Below are 17,281 nucleotides of genomic sequence, written 5' to 3' on the forward strand. Positions count from 1 at the left end.
CAGGGAAAGAACATATAAATATTCGCATATTCATTCAAAAACATGAAAATTCTTAATGGAGTACCCTCATTTTTTATTAAATTCCTAAAAAGTAATATTTATAATGAATTTTAATAAATTTTTCGAATTTTTTTTAAGCTTTATTCTGATCGATTCAACCGATTTCCGATCCGGATCGCCGATTCACCGATCCGGATCGGTTTTTTGGAAGCCCGATCTGGGTCACCGATCTGTTTTTTAAACCATTGGATTAACCTATGGAATTGCAAGAAATACCAAATACCCATTTGACTCATAAATCGGGTTTTGCAGTGGCTCGAAGGGAGGAAGTTGGGGTCTCTTCGATCTCTGAGACGGAATCTGATGTATAATTGCGCATTTTGGTGTTAATTGTAGGAATTTTATGTTTTTGATATATTAGGTTTGGATGAGCTAGGGTTAAGATCGATTTCTGATTGATAATTAGGTTTTTGGGACTTCACGGGTAGGATTTAGGGTTTTCTTCTTAGGATTTAGGATTTTTTGACAGCAATGGCGGAGGATACTCAGCGTCTAAAGAAGAATGCTGCTTCCGCTTATGATTATGATAATGATCCCAGATGGGCGGATTACTGGTCCAATATCCTGATCCCACCTAACATGGCTTCTCGCTCGGACGTGATAAAGCATTTCAAGCAAAAGTTTTATCAGAGATACCTTGTAAGCTTCAACCCTTGGTTCTGTGTCTTTTTGGCATGGTATTGAATTTATAGTGTCGGAATACAATTGACTGTGTGCTTGTTAATTGCGAACTTGTTCACATCCCAATTCCTCTGGTTCTCTTTGTTCTTGGTGTATTGTCACGTGCTAATGTTGGACTAGAGTTGACTGTGGACTCTTTAATGGGAAGTTTGTCTATGGATGCGAAGAGGATTGATTTGTTATTTGGATTGGGTGAATTATGTTCTATCTTGGGCTTATATTTGAGCAGAGAGCTCATTCTAATTTGGTATTTTTCTTATATCATTAGTAAAACTAGATGAAATGAATGTATCGTATTTAGATGTCATATGTCATAGGTAGTCATTGTTCATTCATATGTATGATTCACAGAAAGATTGTTACACAAAAATGACTTTCTGTACAAAATTGTTTGATTTGTTTTATTTTATTCACCATGTCATCAACTCATAGAGACATTTTTATATAGATACAATGCTTTTTATGTGCTAAATAATTTGATATGTTTGGTGTAATTGATTGAACTATATTAGTTCGATGTATTTTGATTTTCTTATCTTCTTACTGTTTTCATTTCCTTAAATTGTGGGTTTCCTTTTTTTGCAATTTATTAACAGCTAGCTCGTATGCATTTTTTTTTCTTCTATTTCTTATGACACTCTCATTATTCTTTCTTAATTTTCCTTTATAGTTCCGCCTTTTCTTTTTTTGTATAAAGTTTGACTAGATTTCTACTATCCCAATTTGCTATAGTGCAATATTATCCACATTGTGACTTCACTTTGATTCTTAGATGCTTACATGATTACATAATAGAAGGTAGAAGCCACTAATGATGGATAGATTTTACTGCTTTCTTGTCTAGCTGCGTTGGTGAGGAAGCTACCCTGCTATCAAATAACTGTTAATCAACATGAATAATTCTCCATTATGATGTGATGAATGTTTTCCTTTAGATTTGATATTATATTGTTAACTATATAGTATATGCATTTATTGCACTTGTTGGAAGACCGGTGGCATTGTTTCAGGATGAAAGGAAAGACTGCATTTAGATTTTTCATGAGCTTGTGGTCAGTTATACCTTGCAATTGAAAAATGGGCAGAGAGGTTCGGGGTGTTACTAACCTCATTTGCTGTAAATTGTCGTCAAGCGGCTTCCTCTTCTCCTTGCCTTTTGAGGACTGCCTCCACAGCATGGGTCAATGCCCTAACCCTCAGTTTAAAGGAGCATCGATCTCTTTGCAATATTGGAACAAGGAAATGCGCTCTGCCAAGTCATAGGGAATTTGGCTGAAGCTTTTCCACATCCCCCTCTAACCCTGGCATGTCGATACATTCAAACGGATTGGAGATTCCTGCGGGGCCTTCATCTTCGTCCATTGGAAATCGTCTAGCTCTTTACCCCTTGGTTCTATCCCACTCTTGGTCGAAACCCTCATCCCTTCACTCATCCTCTTTTCTCTCTGTCTTGAAGTTGATGGGCTATTTTTTAGAGTCTCAGTGGCTTGTTCTTGTGCCTCTCCCACCTCCTCCTGCCATGTCTTGGAGCACGAAGTTCTCATCTCTACGCCACCGGTTCGCCATCATCCGGTAGTCCAGAAAGGTTGGACTACGATCACTCGCAAGTGCCGACAGTAAAACCATCGTAACCGTTGATCCAAGAATCATACGACTCAGTTGGGCGGTTCTACTTTCTCAAGGGTGAGGGGACCTCCAGCGCATCAACCTTCATCCTCTATCTCAGCATAGACAGTTGTCAAGACCTCTCTCACCCACCTTGTTCTTTCTTGCACGCCACTACAAGACCGCGTGATCGACTACCATGCAGCCAGGGTTGAGGCATCCCCCTCACGAAGCGAATCCATCTATTCTTGCCCAACATGCCTCCCACCTTTTTTTCTTGCCCCTTCCTTTGTGGACAGCCAAGGTCGCACCTTCTCACCATGAGGCTACCCCAATTTTAAATCCACTACGGCTGACAGTTGGCTCCCCATCCCTCAAGTACTCCTCCCCCGGTTCCCTCCATATGACCTTGTCCCCTCACATGCTTCTGATGTCACTCTTCCCACAGCTTATCTTGAGCCGTCCGATGCCCCTAATCCCAGATCCTTCCCTCCTCATTGTTGACCCCTGATCCAGTTCTTCCTCCAACTGTCATCCCCTTCGTCAACACGAATCTACTTCCCTGGCTTAATCCCGAGGCTACTTATCCAGTGGCCCAAATTGCACCGTCTGTGGCTCCTACCTCCAGCCTTCCCTCTTCTTCACTCTTGATATCTACTCCTTCTTTGGGAGCTAACCCAATCCCTCTCCACCGCTGCCCCTTTGTTCTTCATTGCCCCATCCTTCATCAGTCTCACCCCCTCTCGCCATCCCAACCCCGCCCCCCCAACCTCTCACTCTATGGCTCCTCACCACTCCCCTCTGTTGGTTGGGCCTCCTCTAGCAAGCTCACTTCCCCTGCTTCCCACCTCCCTCCCTTCTTCTTCTTGCCCCCCTTGTCTTATACCTCCCATCATTGCTACATCTTCCTTACCTTCATCCCCTGGATACTCCGCCTTTCTCCCTCCTGCCCTTTATACCCCTTGTTGCTGCTCCCAGCATCCCTCCTCCCCCCCCCCCTTCGTTTAGTGGATCTTTCAATTCCTTCATCGGGGTTTACCCAATCTACAATGTGAGGCTTGGATTTTTCGTAAAGCAATTCCAACATGCTCCAACTCAGCCCTTCTCGTGACCCGCTCTTCTCCCCCTTTGGCTCTATTTCCCTCTCTCACTAGGCTGCCTTCTTACTTCTATCCTCACCCTCCTTACCTCTATCCTCACCTCCTCCTACCCCACCAGGGTGAACCTCATTCCACATCCCTTGAGGTGATCTCCTTCCCCCGCCACTCTTGATCTATAGCCCTACTAAGTTCCAGGAGGGTACTTTACATTCCTTCTTGAGTGAGGACTCTTCACAATCCTTATTGGTGGCATCTGTGGATTCCAGTTTTGTAATAGATTTAGATGACGCCCAAGGCAATGTCCAAGAGGTGCTCAAGGTTATGGGATTCAAGTTCGACGGCCCAAGAGATGCCTTGGAAGCCTTTATTAGAGCAGACACCTATGCTAGGAATACCAAGAAATCCAAAGGTAAGTCGGTAGTAGCTTGTCCCAAAGGCAGCCGAGAACTCTCAGAGTGGGGAATCAAGTATGAGAGAGGGGAATCCGCTGCCCATCCCCCTATTTCCAGCCCCCGCCTTGACAACAGTCTAGGCGCTCAAGTAGGCAAGTCCTTTCCCCTCTTCTCTCATCATGAAGATCCTAGTCTGGAGTGTCCACGGATTGGGACACTTGCGCAAGCGGAACTCTATCCACGATTTTAACTATAGGCATTTAACCTTGCTTCTAGGTCTAGTGGAAACTAAACTTCTCTGTCCCACTCTTTCTCATATCCGGCAAACTTGGGGCTTGCCGCCTTGTCAATGGATTGCACTTGAAGCCCAAGGTGTATCAGGTGGCATTTGGGTTCTCTGGTACCCAACCATCCATTCCCTAGTGACCTCTCTCAAGGTCTATTTTCCGCCACGGTCATCCTCTCCAGAATCTCGGATGGCCTTCTCTAGAAATGCATGGTGGTGTATGGACCGAACTTCGATAGTGCCCAAAAATACTTTTTGCAAGAACTCCAATCCGTTGATCCTTTACCTTCTCTTGTCTGGTGCCTATGGGGTGACTTCAATGTCACTAGGTGGTCTTATGAGTGCAACTCCAATGATAGAATCACCCCGCCATGGTTCAATTCTCAGATTTCATATCCTTCTCAATATCCCTCTTGAAGGGGCTGAATACACTTGGTCCAGCCATTCCTCAAACCTTACCCTTTCTAAACTTGACAGATTTCTTACTTCACTTGAATGGGATCATACCTTCCGTGGTACCCATTCTCTTGTTCTCCTAAGCCCACATCAGTCCATCGCCCTATTCTACTTAACAATTGTCATCCGAGGGCCTAAGCCTTTTCAATTTGAGATGGCCTGGCTAGAAGAGGCCAATTTCCCTTCCTTGGTTTGATCTCAATGGAAATCCTTCTCCACCCTGGTCCACGGTTGGGCTGGGTTTAAATTACAAAAGTAGCTTCAACTCCTCAAATTCTTCCTGGATTCCTGGAGCTCCCAATTACCCGGCAATTTCTGCTCCCGAATTGCTTTAGTCCATCCACTTGTGGGGCTCCACAGAGGAATCCCATTCCCATTTCCCTTTTGAGTTGGAGCTCTGGGCCAAAGCAAAGCTTGATTACCACCTTCTTCTCCACAAATAGGAGATATACTGGTCCCAAAGAGCCAAAGTCAAATGGTTCAGACTTGGAGACCTGAACACTGCCAACTTTCACAAAATCTCAAATTGTCGTAGGTGTGAGACCTTCATCACGCATCTGAAATTGGGGGAACACATTCTTGACCACCTCACCTTATAGACCAGGCAGCAATTGAGTACTTCTCCCACCTCTTTTCTATTCCTCAGTGCCCTAGACCTTCCATGGCATATCTCTCCTTCTCCACCCTGCCTCCTGCTGTTGCTGCCTCTGTAGAGCAGCCATTCTCAGACGAAAAGATTTTAGGCGCTATCAATGACCTTAGCTCCGATCGTGCCCTTGGACCAGATGGCTACCCTATTACTCTCGTTAAGCATTTCTGGGGAACTTTGAGACCCGATATCATGGCATTCTTTAAGGAGTTCCATACCCGTGGGATTATCCATAAAGCCATGAACGCTACCTTTATAACACTCATACCCAAGGTTGAGGGAGCGGAAGAACTGAAGGATTTTTGGCCCATCAGCTTGATTAATAGCTCCAACAAAATTTTGTCTAAGGGCTGTTCTTGATTGGATTATCTCTCCAACTCAGGGGATCTTTGTGAAGGAACTCCAGATCCTTGATGGGGTCCTCATTGCCCATGAAGGCATCCACTCCCGCCACCTTTCCAAAATCCCAAGCCTCGTAATTAAGCTCGACTGAGAAAAATCTTATGACTATGTAAACTGAAAAATCATTGACGAGACTCTTTCCAGGATGGGCTTTGGACTTGTATGGAGGAAGTGGATCTAGGGTTGCATATCCAACCCATCCTTCTCAGTACTCATTAATGGCCCTTAAGGATATTTCAAGGCCTCAAGAGGCCTATGTCAGGGTGACCGTCTGACACTCTTTGCGGTATTGGCTGAGGTCTTTAGTGCCTCCATCTTTCGAGTTTACCAAGCAGGTTACCTCATTGGTTTCCACATTAGTAGATCGGGTCCCACCATTTCACACCTTCTATATGCCGATGATACGCTCTTGTTCTGCGATGCCTCCCCTCAACAAGTCGATTGCCTCCTCTATTTCCAATGCTTCGAGCTAGCCTCTGGCTTTAGGTTAATATGAAAAAAATCAAAGACGATGGGAATTGGCATTGACATTTCTCGGGCCAGGTTTTTTGTGAACCCATTGTAAACTTTTAAGGGGACAATACTATAACCCCATTTTTTGTATAGGGTCCTTCGACCTATTCTTTTTTACCGATGAGTCCCGCCTAGAGGGCACTCTCAGACTAACCTCCAACTTGTACTCTTTTCCATTAAGAAATACAAATGTCAACGTTTATCAAAAAAAAAATTGCCATTGATATTTCTCAATTCAAAGCTTGCCGACCTCTGGGGGTGCGGGGCTGGTGAATTCCCTTCCCCTACCTTGGTCTTTTCTTGTGCCTTGATGTGCCGAGACAGAGCCATTGGAGCCCAATTATTGAAAAATTCGAAAGGAAACTTGTGCGTTGGAAAAGGGATATTCCTCTCTCTCTAACGTTCCGTTATTCCTCATGTCCCTATTCCATATGCTATCTGAAGTCATTGCTAGACTGGAAAAGCTAATGGGGGGATTTTTGTGGTTGGGAGAAAGGGGCCATAGATTCCACCTTATCTCGTGGGCTAAGGTGTGCTTCCCCAAAGCACATGGTGGTCTCGGGATTTGTCACTTAAGACCTTGCAATATTGCCCTGTTGGGCAAATGGTGGTGGTGTTATGCCACCCAACCCAACCACCTTTGGAGAGAGGTGATTCACCGCAGATATTGCCATGGGGACCATGCTTGGCTTCCCTTGTATCGGACCACTGGCAGTGTCTCGGGTTTTTGGAGGTCGCTCCTCCACAGTCGCATTCCCTTCCTCAATCTTGTCCACTCTCATCGTAGGAGGGTCAACAGGTTGCTATTTTGGTCAGATACTTGGACAGGTGGTCTCCCGTATTCCACTCTTGGCTGTGGCTGATAATTTTCCTTACTCTGGACCTACCAGAACCTGGAATTGTGAATTTAGAAGACCCCTCGCAGAGAATGAAATGGAGAAATTTTTACCACTCTGCTATCCTACACACTCTTTTTCTCCTGCCCTCTGGGGAAGATAAGATTGTCTGGTCTCCTGCCCCTTCTGGAGTTTCACTGTGGCCTCTTTCTATCCAGCTCTCACTTTGCCCCCACCCTTCTCCCTACCCTCGATTCCGGCCAAGACTTGGTTCCCTTTTATCCCCCTTAAGATTCAACTCTTCTACTGGGTCACCCTTCACGAAAGGGCACTAACAATTGACCAACTTCGGCGAAGGGGCCTTTCCTTACCGAACAGATGCGCCATTTTCTTAGAAGCCGAATAAACTAACATGCACCTCTTCATCCATTGCCCAGTAGCCTCAGCTCTTTGGACCAGCTTGCTTCAACTTTTCAATTGGACATGGGTCACACCACCTAGTCTATCTCTCACCTCTTTTCGACTTTCCTTCATACCCCTTGGACCAAATCTGGCAACCTCCTATGGAGGGCCTCCATTACTGCCACGTTGTGGGCGATTGGGTTCGAAAGGAACAACAGGATCTTCAGGGCTGAGAAAGCCTCAATTCATAGTTTGATAGACAAAAGCAGAACTTTAGCGGCCTTTGGGCCAAAAATCACAACATGCTCAAGAACTTCACTTTTGCCCACCTCCATCACAATTGGCAGGCCCTTTTGAATCTCAGGCCCATAATAATTTCCTATTCTTCCCTTTGGAGGTCTCCTGACATGGGGCAAACTAAGCTTAATTTTGATAGTTGCTCTCTAGGCAGCCTAGGACCCTCTGGTAATGGGTGTTTATATAGAAATTCTGAGGGATCTCTCCTTCTCTCTTACTCTTCTCCCATCGGCCTCACAGTCTCCACTACTGCCGGAGCACTTGCCTTGCTAGAGGGGCGGCGACGATTCGACCCAAGCTGGAGCACTGACCTGGTTGCTGAAGGCGACTCCAGAAATATCATTTCTTGGGCCATGGGGGTGGCCTCATGCCCCTAGAGGCTCCACCATATTTTTTATGAGATCAGACATTTGCAGCGCCTTGCACGTCACTTGGCAACACATATTCAGAGGAGCTAATGAGGAGGAGCAAGCCTTAACTCCACCACGGGGATTGTGGGCAACTTTAGTCCTGCAACCTCTCCGTTTCTTTCCTATCTCCGATGTAGGCATTTTTTGGCCTGAACTCGGTTTTTTTTTATGGGCACTCTTTTAAGGGGCTGCCTTTTGTATACAATTTTGGTCGTACTTTCTTATTAAGACAATGGTCAATTTATTCAAAAAATTCTGAAGTATTTGCTGCAAGAGTATAAGTAAACAGAGTATTAGGAAGTAATGGAGCATTATGTAGGAATTTGGTGGTTCCTGTGATGGGATGACCTAATTACAGGATGGATTTGGGAGTTTTTACAAACTATAGGAGTTTGTACAAAATAAAGAAGATAAAATGTGCCATATTGGACTTAATATGTGTTTCTTGTAGCTCTTTAAAAGGCATTGAATAGGAAAATTGATGTTATGCAAATAATTCCTTGTCAGTGGATTCCAAAATGCGTAGTACTTTTCTAGTTCGGTGCGTGCTAGAATCATTAGCATTTCTATTTTATCACCTTGGGGTTGAAGAACATTGATTATGAGATTGAAATGGGGTCAAGCTGGCAATCATGGTTACAGGGCAAGCTTTATCACAGTTTGTGATGTTATCCATCCAATTTTCCATTGTGTTTACCTTCATCCAAAAACTAGCAATGTCAAATAATTGATCTTTTCCTTAAATTCTTGAATAGGTATTCCACTTCAATTATTGCCCCTAAGGGTTCCATGGCACCCATTTGTGTCCACATTTACCTAAAAATCACCCCTAGATGCCAAAGGATGAAATGCTGATCCTTGTTGATGGTTCATGGGACTTTTTGAGTTATTTAGCATCTCACACCAAGAACCCTGATTGTTTTTAATTGTTTAACTACTAATTCATTGCTTGTATTGAATTGTGGGTCTTAAAAATTAAAGTTTCCAAGTACATATCCAAAAAAGAAAAAAAAAAAAAAAGAGGAAAATGTTGCCAACTAATGTGGATGCACTGCTTAATATACCTCTTCCTCCTTATATCTGCATCTTAATAAAACATCACCATTATGCAAAGAGAAAGGATAAAATGAAATGTCTTGATACATTAAGAGCATTAAAAGTTATTGCCAAGTAACCCATTGCACCTTCTACCAACATCTACAGAACATCAGTATCATACAAAGACGCGAACGGACGGAAATTTGATGTTGTAAGTAATGTATGTGACTCATAATTGACTCAGCTGTCTATGTAGAGAACCTTGAAAGTTGAAAGTTAAATGCCAAGTAATTTGAATGGCTTAGATGCACAACTGCGTTTGGCTTTATCATAGGTTTGTCAGTGATCAATGGTTGGAAATAGTATCCTTGCATTTTTGTGAGTTTTCATTCATTCGTTCTTTTGTAGCTTGAATATTTAGTTTATTTCTTTTGTTTTTGCATTTGCGATTCTGTGGATAAAAATGTAACTGATTTTAATGTTTCTTTGTAGGATCCTGATCTTGAAGTGGAGCCAATGTGTTCAACCGGTTCTTCACAGTCAACAAGGTCATCAACTTCAACCACATCAATGCCTGCAAATGAACCAGCTAGGCACCGGACCTCTGGTAAATAATAGTTGCTAGGTGTTACTGCTGTTGATCTGTAAGAGACAATGCTTCATTATTATTAATTGATCATAGAACCATCTAGCTTTTTTTCTGTTAATTCCCTTTCTTTTGTTCATTTGTAGGGCCTAGTTCAGGGTCAAGCTCTGGAGCATCTTCACAAACAAATGCACCTACTGGTTCACTACGGGTGGATCGACAATCCGTTCAATTTTCCATCAATGTCTGGGTAATGCAAAGTTACTGTGTAAAAATAAAATTTGTGAGCACTTTTTATCATCATATTGAGTATTTATGGACCCAATTCAGACGAGAAAGTCGCTCTATATTTTGATTGACGTAATCATCAGTAAAGTTCATGTCTATTTATTTATATAAAAAGTTTGTATAGAGCCGAGGCTTTAAATAATCAAATTAGAGCCCACCTCAAAAATTTCACTAGAAGAGGTTGTTTTGATGGCCAAATGTCCTCAAATTGATCATCTCGATATCAAGATGCATGGACATGAGAAAAAAATAGATTTCAAGTTTTGGAAATAGTGCATCTTTTAATAGATTTTGGACTGTCACTTTTCAAGATTTTCAAGTTTTCATAGATCTACTCGATCTACACTATTTTTGAAGCTTTAAATTTTATAATTAAAGATGAAAATATATTTTAAGGCTATCACAAAGATTTCCAGTAGTGAAAACCACATTTCACGACATTATTGAAGGTGCACTTTACTTTGATTGTTTAGAGCCTTGGCTCTATACATACCGCACCCTTAATTTATAAGAAAGTGTCAATGCCCATGTTTTCCTTCAACATGTTATTCTTTGTTCATTATCATTAGTCTAACTTTTAGATTGTAGCTACAAAGTTGCATTTTTTTTAATGGTGGTGTAGGCCATATGAGGTTAAGAGTAGTTTAGTGTATTTGTGTATCCTTGCCTCTTCAACTATGATGCCTCTGCTGTTCACCTGCACATGGTTAAATACTTAATAGGATACTGCCACACCTTCGAGTCGTCTACCATGACACCATGCTTTGTGTAATATTTTGGTGTTTTGGAAATTCAACTAGTACAACGCTTTTCCCTTTCTTTCCTCCCTCCCATTTTCCTCTCACCAACTCCCCTCGCTCTTTGAACCCTCCTCTTCCCAGGGGACTCTTCCCTCAGATTCCCCTCAGACCCCTCAATGTTCTAAATGCCTAATTTTTTTCTGACTGGCAGCTTTTTTTGTCTAGTGCTAGCCCCCTAAAACATATCCATTTAAAAATCTTATACAATATATTCAATTTCCCTCAAAAACGAAATTCAACCAGTAGTCTCCTAGGAGTCATATGATCATGAACCAACTACTTTATGTTTACTTTTGATTTTTCTTCCTTGGTGACTGGTAGGTCTATCTCATGACCTTTTCATTGGCATCACTGATAGCTTTGTGGACCAGCTCTGGGTAGACACACGAAACACTTAATTGAAATCTTAAAAGACGTCCTAGTGGTCTAGCCATATAGTCTGCTTTCTAAAGAAGGATACAGACTAATCCCTCTTTCTTCTAGCACATTTTCTCTGTGCTTTTGGACAAGTGGGTATCCACCCCTCAAAACTTTTGCCTTACAAGAATCAGGCTCTTGGAAGCTGAAGATGCCTTCTGCTTGTTCTTATGAGAATAATGCTTCCTCTTGCTATGCTCTTCCAAGCATCTCTTGGCACGTTCTACTTTATTACCTCAAGAGTATAAAAGCATCTTACTGTAGCCGTCATGCATAAACCAATGGCCATGAACAATGCCCCCTATTTAGTGTGGAAGGGCATGGTTTACAAGAGGGTTTGGCTTCTGCTTAGGGCCCAAGTCTGGTATCTGGGATCTTCTGTGAATCTAACACATTGCTCAATCGATATAGGTCACTGTGTGCTCTGTTCTCTAGCAGATCTACCATCATTGATCGCTACAGGTTGGAACCTTCTCTCAGGTTAAAATTTTGATTTTTTTTACTTGCTGCACTCTTTTTTTGAAAATAAAGAATAAGCTTTGATGTATTAAAAACTTGTTCTTATTGGTCTTGGACCTGCATATAACATCTCTGTGGCATCTAAGGGGTTGAGGTCTTCACTTTATGTCTTATGCATGGTGTGGGAAGCTGTTAGCATTGCTTGAGTCTTTTATTCATGTCACTTCCTCTGCCAGGCTTTTCAAGGTATCATTATCCAACTGATGCGAGACATTTATTTTTTATTAGTTAACGAGCGCCTGGTGTGTATTTTTTGTAGTTAAGGGCATTATTTTTATAAAGTTGTCTGCATGTTCTCTGCCTTATTCAATCATTTTATGAATAAAATAACATGAAGCTCACCATGTCGAAACTTCCACTCCCATCTAGTTATATATTCCTTTGGCCGGGAAGCATGAAATAGAAGGTTGTGTTTTTTTTGTACCTTTCCAGCCATCCCTCATAATTTTGCAACCAAACTGCTCCAGTAATGTCCTTACTTCTCTTACACTGCAATCCTATCTCTAGTGTCAGGTGAGCGATGACCTAAGGTGACGACCTAAGGTGACGTGGCCATTCTTTCCAAATTTTCCCCCAAATATTTTACATGCTTATGTGTGGTTGGTGTGGCTGTTACTGTGTTTCATGTTCTGCTGTAAACCACTACGTCTGTCAGTGTGTTTCATGTCTGCTATGAACCAATTTTTCATGCTCAATGTTCGTTGCTCGCTTCTCGCTTGGGATTGTTTGCTGCTGTGTTTAAAAACTGGATCAGCTGATTGTACTTGTTACAGTCTGTATCCGGAGGATCCACTGGAATCGGGCAAAATGATAATAAATTAATTAAAAGTAAGAAAAGGGTGGGAATTGGGTGAGGGCATGGGTCATAGACCCTACTCGCTCACTGGATCGATCTTTGTTGGGCAACTCCGATCACAATCCTGGGGTTTTGAGAAGTTTGTTGTTGAATTTCTTTTCTTAGATTAGGTATTTGGTATATAGCTTAAACTTCGCGAGAGCTGGTGTAACTCCGTAAAGTTTAAAGCTTTCTCAATCACGTGCTATCACTTATTGTAAGGTGTTCTCTTGACAGGTTCTTGTTGTGGCACTACTCGCAATCCTTCCAGTTCTATCCAGAAACCTCTCAAATAAAGCATATCGAGTGTCCTTTTTGGGAACTGCAGTTGCTTGCGCATATTCTTTGTACACTCAATATGGGGTATTTTCATACACTAACTCCTCTTTTTGCCTGTATTTGCTTTCTTATTTTCCTCTTGATAATCTTTTTTTTCATGTTTCTAATATGTTTTCTAAAAATTTTTATTGGTGCTAGTGATTCTTATATGTGATTTTTGTCTGTTTTCCCTTTCCTAGAAACCAAGAGCATGGAATCTGCAGGCCATTCAAATTTGGTTCCAATCCATGATTTCTTGCAAGGATTTTATCTACCTTCTCTACTCCCTCATCTTTGTTTCATCTCAAACACACGTCAAATGTGAGATCAATAACAAGTCTTGTATTTTGACTTTCCTACATTAGATTGAACACTTTTGTTGTGAGCCAGTAATGTATACCTGTTTTGCTTTGTAAGCAGTTGCCATGATACCTCTTATTTGCCGGTCACTTGAGCATGTTGCAAAGTTCTTACGGCGGAACTTCAGTCGTGCCACCTTCTATAGGTAAGAAAATAATGGGTTTAATGTCCTAACCTTCAAAAAGAAAGCAAAACCTGTCCACGTGTGCTTTTGGACATTTCTTTCTGATGATGCTTTACCTGCTGATTGCAATAAGTTATATTTTTCCACAAATTTAGAGTTGCTATCATTGCCTGTAACTTTTTGCATGCAAGCAATTTGTCTGGAAATTTTGGATCATTGGGGAGAAAAGCAAACCAGTTGCATGCTCTTTTTGAGATGTATTGGGTGGTTTCGCCTGTTACTGGGAAAAGTTTCTAATTCTAAGTCAGCAGGTTACAACTTAGGGAGTCAGGAAGGGAAGATTGGCCAATTTGTCTGAGGTCATTTGTTTGGCTTATTGTCTTAGGTCATTTGTTTGATGGATCAAAGGGTACTTGTGAGGCAGCTAGCTTGACTGGGCACCCTATGCCTTGCATCGTAGGATTCTTGTTATGTTATGAACCCCTTCTGGTATATAGATTTACTGATGTTCAACAGTGTGTGCGCGCGTGTGCACTCGCTTGTGTGCGACGTGCACGCATGCTCATGCATGTGCTCACATGTTGCATTTTCTGTGCATAATCTACCATCAAGGTGGAAATCGACAAGTTGTCAATTTTATGTTGTTGCATATAGTGTTAGTTACAAACTGGATACCGTCCAAGGCCTCAAGGTGCCTATATGAGAGTGTATTGATCGAGACTGGACTAGAGGTAGAATTGGGGAGGGATCGGATCAATTAAAACTGGTCTGGTCCCGCTGGTCAGATTGGGTCTTACAAAGCTAAAACAGAAAGAAAAATTTAACAAAAGTAAAATGTTACCAGACCAGTGTGATTGGGCAGCATGGCTCAACTGGTCCTGCTGGTTCGGCCCATTCGACAAGCTTTGATTACTGTTATTTCTTTGTTCAAATAAAACTATTGAGATAAATATTGATCTGCTAGTGAGCCTTTTGATGTTGTGGAGCAACTGTTTGATATGGACTCTTCTGTTGGGTGCCTTTCCCATGTTGGACACGTACCAGCGCAAATACAGATGCAAATTTGTTAGGATTTTTTTTGTTGACTAACCATTTTTAAAGACTTAAAATCTTTTCTGTTTTGAGTAGACACATGAACTTCCATAGTATCTGTGAATTCAGCCAATTAAGGTATAACTGGATATCTCTTGTGCCTCATTATGAAATGGAATATTGGTAAAACATTGTTGGATTTGGTTCTCTTCTTAATGTAGCCATGTTTGAGAGTCCTCTTCTTCATGGCATAAGCAATCTGACATCATGTACTTGTGTCATACACTGACACATGAACCCATGTCCATGCAAAATTGGGAAGCAACTTTTGGCTTTTCTTTTACATCTGAGGTTTGAGTTTGGTGGGAACTGCTTGAGAACAGATGAAATATTTGATCTAAAAGAAACTTATACACCAGATTCGAAAAAGAAGAAGAAGAAAGAAACATATTCACTGAAAGAGATATGTCAAGTCATACTTTTCCATGCCTGGCTTGTATATTGGTTGTAACTTGTCTTATGTACTAATGCTTGAACGTCAAACTTATTGCACTTGAACAGGAGATACTTGGATGATGTTTGTTTGTGGGTCGAGACGAATACTACCACCCTCAATATCCTAAGTTCAAATGCTGAGATTGGACTTGGCTTCTTGTTAATCTTTGCTCTTTTCTCGTCAGTAACTTCTATTACCCTATCCTTTTAGTATATAATTCAGGTTACTTGGAACCTAATTTTTTGTTTGTAATTTGCAGTTGGCAACGCAACATCTTACATACCTTCATGTACTGGCAGGTCTCTCTCTCTCTCTCTCTCATTCTCTCTCTTTCTCTCTCTCTCTCTGTTTGTGTGTGTGCATGCCCATGTGTGCATGTGTGTGGGGGATTATTATATATATGCTTGTGTCTTTGTGGCTTTCGATAGGATATTCCTTTTAAGGAATATGCTGTTAAAATGCTTCAATTTTGGATATAAAACGCCACTAGCCTTTAGTGCTCTAATGCCTTTGTATGGGGATATACTGCATAATTTGCCAAGAGAGTTTTGAGACGATAAGGATAGAGATGCACTTTGAAGGGGGGGGAAAAAAAGATAAAGTACACGGGGATGATTTGGCTGGGCTTATCTACATTTTGGTGCAGACATCAGCATAATTGTAGAGCACTAAATGTATGTTAAGCTGCTCAATCTAAGTAAAATGTTTACAATATTATAAATGTATATTTAGATTTTCCCTTTGCAAATTATGCGAACTATCCCCACCTGAAATCTAAGGTGCCACTGAGGCTGGGATATTTGAGGTCCAACACTTCGGGGCCATTTTAAAAGTGTGTTTTGTTTAGAGATGTATATTCATGCATATATGTATGTTTTTATGTGCATGGGCACTTGGGCGTGTCATGTGTTTGTGCTTGCATGTATGCATCTATATATTCGTGACTTTGCTATTATTGAAGTGTCAATATTCCTCTGAAATTTTAGTGGGGTTCCTCGGATATATAGTAATGGGTAATCTTATGGTAATTGACATTACTCAGCTAATTCTACTTCCTTTCTCTCTCAATACAGATACTAAAGTTCATGTACCATGCCCCAGTAACCGCAGGCTATCATCAGAGTGCTTGGGCCAAGATAAGTCGAACAGTGAACCCATACATCAACCTCTATGCTCCATTCCTGAACACCCCAATATCAGTAGCCCAGAGATGGTTCTTTAGGCAATGATAGACTTCCATTTTAAGTCCCCTAGACATTTGTAATGCTACAAGAATATCTCTTTCCAAAAATATAAAAGTCAAAAGGTATAAAGAGCAGCTGCTACTCTTTCATACTTTTGCCTTTCTTTTTTTCTGTGGCAATGACGTTCTTTTTGTTTCCTTTTTTTTTTTTCTTCTTTTTTTTGGTCTTGCATTGTTGTTTCCCACTCAAGCCACCACCAGGCTGGCCACCCCACTATGATAAAAAGCATGCATTGTTTTATGGCACATTTTTCCTTTTAATTCCAGTGACTTGTGCTTCATAGGAAGCACTTGTTTCAAATTTTGATGTGAGCATAATGGCTACGGCAGTGCCCCTTGATCAACAGCAACCAGGGGCTATGTACCCTGAGGCTGTTTCTAACGGGCCTTCTCATGGTGGGTCAGTCGGCCCTTTCTTTGCTGTTATCTCTGTGATAGCAATTTTCTCTGCTTTAGCTTGCCTTCTGGGTCGCATTTGTGGAGGCCGGCTTGTGGGTCTAGAGAGCACGTATGACTGTGTTGGATGGATGGAGATGAGATGTAGCTCATGCATAGATGGCGATATAGAGCATGGTGCCATCATCAACCATGATGTTCCCATAGCTAAGGTGGTTGCTAATAAGGATGGAGGTAAGGATTCCGAAGCTAAGCCCGATGAGAGTCAGCCCACTCCACTGTCGGCCGCGACATAAAAGGCCTTGTGTTTGATGGGTGTTGAGAGTTTGGGGTTCTTGTTATGACATGTAACGGGGTGTTGTATATGGTGTACATGCATGGTTTATGGATGGGGCTTTGGTCGATGTGCATGGATGTGTGGGGCTTGAGGTCTTGCCTGTGAATAATGAGTGGTCTGGATTGGCGCTTGTATAAGAACGGTGGTCCACCTAAATGTGGGTGGAGAATCTCGACCCTCCGATTAGATGTCCTAGGGGTTTGTGAATCAGGTTGCCTGCCGTGTAGGATTGGTGACATTGGCCGTCATGCTCATTGTTAATTTCTTTTTTCCTTTTGTTGATTATTAACCTTGAGAAACTGTTCTTCTCTTTAAAACAGCTTGGGGTCTTGGTGGTAGCACCCCCCATACCTTAATAAGCATGTTATGGTTTTTATTCTCACTGACATGGCTTCATTAATAC

At 41.8% G+C, this 17,281-nt stretch overlaps 1 protein-coding gene across 1 annotated transcript; it reads left to right on the forward strand.

The window, feature by feature from the left end:
- Window positions 1-301: 301 nt before the first annotated feature.
- Window positions 302-16,265, forward strand: LOC18434816 (dihydroflavonol 4-reductase/flavanone protein). Its single transcript, XM_011625318.3, has 9 exons — window positions 302-699; window positions 9,620-9,734; window positions 9,860-9,963; window positions 12,810-12,935; window positions 13,091-13,211; window positions 13,311-13,395; window positions 14,968-15,081; window positions 15,162-15,201; window positions 15,976-16,265. The coding sequence occupies exons 1-9, from the start codon at window positions 532-534 to the stop codon at window positions 16,129-16,131; spliced, it is 1,029 nt and encodes a 342-aa protein (XP_011623620.1). The 5' UTR covers window positions 302-531; the 3' UTR covers window positions 16,132-16,265.
- Window positions 16,266-17,281: the final 1,016 nt, after the last annotated feature.

The sequence above is a fragment of the Amborella trichopoda genome, chromosome 1 (genome assembly GCF_054954075.1).
Source record: "Amborella trichopoda isolate Santa Cruz 75 chromosome 1, AtrichopodaSantaCruz75HAP2 v2.0, whole genome shotgun sequence".
NCBI classification, from domain to species: Eukaryota; Viridiplantae; Streptophyta; class Magnoliopsida; order Amborellales; family Amborellaceae; genus Amborella; species Amborella trichopoda.